This window comes from Camelina sativa, chromosome 1 (assembly GCF_000633955.1).
Source record: "Camelina sativa cultivar DH55 chromosome 1, Cs, whole genome shotgun sequence".
NCBI lineage: Eukaryota > Viridiplantae > Streptophyta > Magnoliopsida > Brassicales > Brassicaceae > Camelina > Camelina sativa.
Window position 1 is genome coordinate 10,414,802 of NC_025685.1, and position 7,550 is coordinate 10,422,351.

The 7,550-nt window shown below is 31.9% G+C and overlaps 1 protein-coding gene and 2 long non-coding RNA genes across 3 annotated transcripts; 1 reads left to right on the forward strand and 2 right to left on the reverse strand.

The window, feature by feature from the left end:
• On the reverse strand, positions 1-1,836 carry LOC104786866 (UDP-glycosyltransferase 71B7-like). The gene has a single exon (XM_010512321.2). It carries the CDS (start codon positions 1,611-1,613, stop codon positions 168-170), a length of 1,446 nt encoding a protein of 481 aa, XP_010510623.1. The 5' UTR covers positions 1,614-1,836; the 3' UTR covers positions 1-167.
• Positions 2,214-2,944, forward strand: LOC104786875. The gene is made up of 3 exons (XR_767680.2): positions 2,214-2,481; positions 2,582-2,674; positions 2,775-2,944. It is a non-coding gene; the product is annotated as an uncharacterized LOC104786875 (long non-coding RNA).
• LOC104786881 lies at positions 6,513-7,509 on the reverse strand. The gene is made up of 3 exons (XR_767681.2): positions 7,024-7,509; positions 6,754-6,851; positions 6,513-6,607 (listed from the first exon to the last, which is right to left on the reverse strand). It is a non-coding gene; the product is annotated as an uncharacterized LOC104786881 (long non-coding RNA).

Below are 7,550 nucleotides of genomic sequence, written 5' to 3' on the forward strand. Positions count from 1 at the left end.
TGACTCAACTTAGATCTAATTTCAATAAACAGTTAAACCATTCAGGTGCATTCTTACTGAACACATAAGAAATCACAAACTCTAGAAACATTATATTTATCATGACCATTCATAAAACACATGCCTATCATTCAAGAGCGTTGCATGAGCCATTTCCCTAGCTATGATCATGTTAAGCAAATATTCTTCATCACGTCTTGAATAAACGTTTGCAACGCAGTTTGAGACGATCCAGCATCCATCAAAGCCACTTGGCATTTCTCACTCATCTCTTTCACTCTCTTCCTCACCTCACTATCCTGCTCCATTAGACACATGATTCCCCTCTCTATCTCCTCTGCTGTCACCAAAACCGTTTCCTTTCCCGATCCCGCAATAAGATCACCTCGCCAATACTTTCTTATCTCCACAGCTAGACCAAGCTCCTCCACCATCTCGAATGCATTGAACTTCTGTTCCGCGTATAACGGCCATGGTGCTATTGGAACACCAAACCAAAGACTCTCAAGGATCGAATTCCACCCACCGTGAGTGATGAAACCTCCAACCGCCGGATTAGCAAGCACGGCCACCTGCGGAGCCCATCCGATCACTTTCCCTCTCTCCTTTGTCCGATCAAAGAACCCTTCCGGGAGAACTTCTTCAAGATTCGTAAACTCGCTTGGAGGTTCTTTGAATATATTGGGAGATGCGCGACGGAGAGACCACAAGAAACGGTGGCCGCTTTGTTCTAGGGCGATGGCGATTTCTCTTGCTTGTTCCTCACGGAAGCCTCCCATGCTTCCGAAGCAGAGGAACACTACTGATCTGTTTGGTTGCTTATCAAGCCACCCTAAAATCTCTGATTGTTTCTCGTCCACGGAATCACCAACTCCAACTCCGTTCTCGAGTTGCAACAGTGGTCCTACTGGATAAGGAGGAGGAGTATCACAACCACTCGATAGGAACTTTAACGCACATGGTTCCAACTGAGCCACAGTATTTACCAAAATACCCTTCATCTCTCTGAATTTTCTGGCTTGGTTAACAACCGTTGGGAGCCATTGTTTAGATGCGTAAGCGTGAGGAAGGCACTTCACCGGAAACGGACGAGTCAAACTAAGAACGTCCAGCACAGCTTCTGAGTCTTCAAAATCACTTTCGGTTATATCGTACTTGTTGTCATCGTACAACATCTGGATGTGAAATTGAAGTGCGAGAACCCCTGCGTTCGACGTGTAAAACAAGTAGCTCGGAAGACTAAACTCCTTAGCCACATCAACCATCGACGTGTAAAACATGTCGACGACCAACCCAGCGATCCTCGGCGAATCCGGTTTCGTTGAGCAGTCGTTGATGAGTTTCGCAACGAGGTCTCTCACCTTTGGTACGTTGTACTCTATATTGAACTCAGGCCTCGCCGGATCGAAGTTTGGTTGATCTTCGTTTGTAATAACTTCGTAGCGGAGACGGTCGTTAGGTAAGGCGGAGAGAGCATTCACTTTACCTCCGGGAAGTATGATTAACGAGATAGAGAGGCGGGTCTCTCGCTCAACTAGTAGCTTCGCCATCTCCACGGTTGATCTGAGATGACCGGTTCCTAGGAAAGGGATGAAGACAAGCTCAAACTTCATATTTTTCTTTTTTTTTTCTTCTGTCTCCTCTTTTTCTGTGATTTGTCTGAATCAACGAGAAGGTAAGCTCCACTAAATAGTTTCGGTTTCTTTTGCTTAATTAGCTCTCTGTTTTGTGCCGTATAAGTCCCTTTCTATCGGTTTCAACTTTTGTAGACTTTTTTGGTTTTTGATGGATATCATTGTCGTCATATGTAAAACCAAAATGAGTTTCTCCACTTACTGAACCACTTCACTAGTACACTTGCTTTTAGTAATATCGTTAAATTTTAAGTCGACTTAAACTATGGTCAAATGTAAAGTTTATATATAATCTACTTTTGTCTTTTAGAATTTGTGAAATCAAAATTAATAGTAAAATTTTAATAGGGAGTATGAAATTCTAATTTGTAATCCTTTATCATATAAAGCTGTCCAATAAAATCAAGCCACATCAGATTTTCTTTTTTTTTTTAATGAAAATAACAAAAACTTTTACACAATCAGTGTAGAAAGAGAAAAAAAAAAAAAAAAAAAAACTGAACCAAATTAAAGTTTTAGGAAAATATAAAACCCTTGGCTTTTATTGACAATTTTTTCTTTAAATAAAAAACACCACGATCTAGAGTTCTTTGTTTTCCACGATCCTCAAATAAACTTCCCACTTTCATCACTTTTCTCAACTGATCTTTTTCAAATCACTTTATATATCACTATTCTCCTCTCAGTTTCACTAAATCTGCAAAAACTGAAGCTACTTTTTCAATCACCTCTCGGAATCGTCCTTTTCGCTCGACCACTGAGCCCGAACATTAAAAATATCCCATTGCATCCTCACCGCCCTTGAAGCTTCCCACCGTTTCCATTGTCTTCTTTCTTTATTCAGAAAGTGATTCTTTTGTTCACCTACACTTTCTTAAGATAACTATAGAATCTGGAATTACTGTTGATTTGTAATTTTGAAAGTCGTTTTGTCAATTGAATTGCAGGTACGATTGTGGTTGTTTGCTACATGAAGCTTGATGTCACGTGGTGCATATGCTACAAAAATACATTTGAAGTTCTTTGTTTTGGCGTTATTGGTGAGATAACAATGAATCGTAAAAGAAGTCATCATATATATTGCTTGTGGATGATAAGTTGGAAAACATATTCCTAATTATTTATGTTTTTCTGCTGTAGATGATTCCGGAGTTTGTGTGAGTAAACAGTTTCATGTATAGTTAACAGTAGCACCACAACATTGAAGGAAAGAGAGGAAGCACCAGAGGAAATGGAGAAAAATGTGAAGATGAATAATATATATTATTTGATCACAAAACACCATAGTGTAAGTAACATTTATATTTTTGTTATTCATATACTTACACCAAAAATAAACAATTAAAATATATGTTTTTACTAACATTTTTAATGAGTCAACCAACAAATTATATTATAAAGTATTTAAGGATATATTTACTATATTACAAAGCAATAATTAGTTATATATTATTTGTAATCAAATAATAATTCTGTGCATATGCACGGCACAAATACTAGTTAAGTACTTTTTTTCAAGTCCCAATCATTTTAATCACCCGCAACACTCAACTGCCACATAATCATTCATGTAAGACAAATGTATATGCTATACTTTCTAATCTCTTCTAGAATCTTACAGCATCATAAGCGGTGGTTATTCATATCGTTGCTTTACCAAAAATTTAATAAATAAATAATAAAAAATATTAAAAAGACAAGAGAGAAGAGAAGCGCTTCTCAAATTACTGCCGAAAGAAACGATTACTATATTATTCTTACACATGGCGACTTATCATTAGTTTATACTTGCTTTAATTAAAATATTATTAATTTTTTTCTTTTGAGAAACGTTTATGAGTTCATGATGGTCTTATACAACTTGCACGCACTTTGGAGAGTATTTGTCCTTATTTGAAACCTTATTTGAAATATTTATATATCTATTGAAACCAAATCACATAATTTATTGTTAGAGCATGTATAATGGCAATCTCTCTCATGAGAGTCTCTCACCCATATATTTAAAAATAAATAAATAAATAATAATATTTAATAAGATGAGCTTTTGTAGAAAATGTGAGAGAGCTTTTGTAGAAAATGTGAGAGAGTCTTTCAAATGAGAAACTATGAAAACAACTTCATCGGGCTCACATATTCCATAGAGAGTCAGAAAAAAAAATGAAAAAGATGGAAAGATATTACTCCTAAGACACATAGTCTAGAGCTATTTTCATTGTATTAGTTGGATAAATAAAAAAATAATTAAATTAAATTAAAATAATATAAGATGTTTTAGAGATTTTTGTTTGTTTCATGATATAACATGTTTTTAATTTATTTTCGAGACAAAATAATTTTACATTTTTTATTAATTATTTTATGCAGTCATTTTTTTGTTAGTTGTTTTATGCAGTTTTGTAGAGCTATGAAAGCATCCAAGTCGCTACTATCTCATCTTTTTTAGAGACTTTTAATCATTCATGATAGATAATCAGTCTACTTTTAATGATAGCTATAATCATTCATGTAAGTTTCAAACTTTATATATAAAGTTTTATCCTTAATGAAAATCTATTCTTTAGTCTTGTTTCCAATGGCATTATAATATAATTTTTTATTAGTTAAATGACTTTACAAATAATAGTAGGGAAGGATGGTTTGGTATTATTATCTCATGATCATTCAAATAAAAGCAACACACGTAGGAGACATGCCACATTGCCATTTCCAAGAGCGTTGCATGCTCCGGTTTATTAGCTAGTTTCAACTTTCATCAAACAATATTCTTCGTAACGTCTTGGATAAATAATTTCAAAGCTGACTGAGACGATCCACGATCCACGATCTTTAGTTAGTTATAATTAAAATTTTAACAAACTTTCTAACCCCTTTCTAATGTGGCTAATTACTTCACGGAATCTATAAAGTCTCCATTTGAATATTTAGTTTATATAGTTAGTGGAAATTATACTTCTCAAAACCTCTCAATATATATTTAAACATATCCAAAATTCTCAAAATATCTATCTCATATTATTTATTTATATGTCACATAATATTTTGTCTTTATATGTCCCAAAATATCCATCTCATAATCACATAAATCAGCTAATTAAAATTATTTCTTAATTTTATTTTTCATATAAATTTTAAATTTGAAAAATGAGTTAGAATCGTATTATTTTAAATATAGAAAATAAGTATTTGGTACAATATCGATTTTAAATCTAAATAATGGATTTCAATTCGGTTTTATTTTAAATTATTGTACATATATAACCTAGACATATCTTCTTTATAACATGAAATATTTTCCGTCTCGTCTCATCCTATACCATCTCATATTGTTCCGTCTTGTCTTGTCCCGACTTGTCTTGTCTTGTCTCGTATCCATCATAATTTGTTTTGTCCTATGATCGTTCTCTTTAAATTATTACTCATTAGCCAATGTTTATTAATTTAGACACGAAACTTGAACTATCCTATGAATATTTAATTTTTAGTTAGTTAGTTGAAATTATACAAAAACAAATAATAATACTCAAAAACTATCTAATTAATTTTAAAAATACCCAAAATTCTCAGAATACTCGTTCTACCTATAATTCTCAGAGTACCCAAATTGGATCATTAACTGTCGCATAGTCAACCCTTACGTAAATTAGTGAACATTTGTGACTTGAATATATTTACCTATATTTTTTAACTTAGTAAATTTATCTATAATTTATGTTTTTTTGAAAAAATCGTTTGAGTATAACATAAATTAATTATTTGATTTACCCGTTTTAGTTGGCATATACTATTTCTCATCCTAATACCATAAATAAATTGGACTTTAATCAAAGATTAGTTATGGATTCTAAAAGTGTATGTGCTTAGTAAATTAGATGGTTATTTGTTCCATCTCGCCAACATAATAAATCAATTATGTATTTTCCAAATTAGTTTCTATGCGGTTTTGGTAACTATTTTTAAGGGATTTATTAGTTTAAATTCGCTCAAGATACGCAACATTTATGATAAAATTGGTTTTGTTCCTTTTTTTATGCATAGATCTGGATTTTGGTAACTAATTTTAAGGAATGATTTTGTTAATATAGCCGCTAATGGTGGTAACATTTATTATGAATCAAATAAATTTAATTTCTATTTTGTCTATTGCTAAATTTGTAGATAAATCTTTGAATATAATAAATTAAAATTATTAAAGTTAATCTTTTGAATTTGCTACAGATCCGTTTTCTATATTAGTTTTTAGTCTATATTCAAAGATTTTTGATTATAAGATTAGTACATATCAAAAATCGAATCCAAAAATTTGAATTTGATAAAAAAAAATTGATTTGAAAAAAAAACATATTAGTATTAATTTTAAAATGTCCTTTATTTTTAAAAAAGTTTGTTACCAAAAATTTAAGAAAATTGGTCCGATTTAATTTAAATTTTTGAGATTTATGAAAACTGCAAGATTATGATTTTTAAAATTTAATAGGGTAATTTATTAAGAAATAATCATTTTAAATAGATCAAAATTTAGTAAGTATCCATCTAGTAAGTACATGTAATATATTCTTCCAGTAATTTAGTAATTTATTACTCCTGTAACATATATTCTAAATAGGTTAAAATATCACATTTCTTTTTATACTTTGTAACCAAGTTCGTCTGTTTGATGAAAGTGTCTATTATCATGAATTTGATGAAAGTGTCTTAATAGAGATTTGCCTTAAATTTGGTTGGTTTTGCATTCGTCAAAGTTTTTCCTATCAAGATTAATGTGGCATCCCACAAGGCACACACCATAGTCTATGCATGGCATGTGGAAAGTAATTGTAACATGATAATAAAATAACATCGATATATAGACTATCAACATAATGTACAACTCTCCCGTTTCATTTATAAGTTTAAAATCTTTATTGGTGTTGGCTTATTGTTGGCTTCAAGATTCTCCAACTCCCCAATTGTCACAATTTTGCCAACAACATCTACAAAATAATGAATAAGATTAAGTTATTTATTTTAAAATATCTAATATTAGCACGGATAAGTCTGAAATATTAGAAAATCTTGTTTAATGATAGAATATGCTTGATAGGTTTGTAAAGAATGTGAAACAAAAGAACATTGTTACCTCGGACCATGTAAACCAAGGGGTCGCTTTATTTGTGTGGTCTTGTAGAATAAACTGGTGTCAGAAGGAGGTGACCATTCATGTCATTCAGAGCTTTTCTGCAAAATGGAAGTTAACTGAGAGTTGTCTTTAAGACTGAAAAAATCCAGAAAATAAGTAAGTGACTATATGTGGTAAAGTAGCAATTTATGTCTCTCGTGTCTATTTATTAGAATTCGTAAGCTGCAAATTAATTCTCTTATTTACAGTAAAGGAGTCAGTGTTACTCACCTCTTTCACTTCCTGAATGGTTTGCAGAAGAAAAGTGTTGACGGTTGGAGCTGTATGGTTTTGTTCTTCTCTCCTTTTTTGTAAGTCGCTAACCTGATCATACGGTTTACCATAATTCCGTTAGTTGCCTGACAAACCATACATGAGTCATACTGCATATAAGGGGCCATTAAGGTTAAAATAGGTTTGTTTTTTTTTGCTTATGATAGTTTTCAATTGTGGTGTAGCGGGTGCTTATTGGTTGTGCGAATGACACATTTATATAGTGTTTGAGATGATGTTAGGGTTTTTTTCATCGTGAGTTGATACAATTAATCTTGATGAGAAAGTTTTGAAGATATTGAAATAACTTACTCACCGGATTTCGCAAGTTTATAAGATATTCTAAGATTCGATTTGTTTTGATTTAGAGAAGATTGATTAGGTATATATGTCAAATATGCTCGGTTATAGTAAATTTAGTTCGATTATGAAGCGAATGAAATGTACATTTCCATTTTCTATATGTGAAAATGTATTATAGGAAG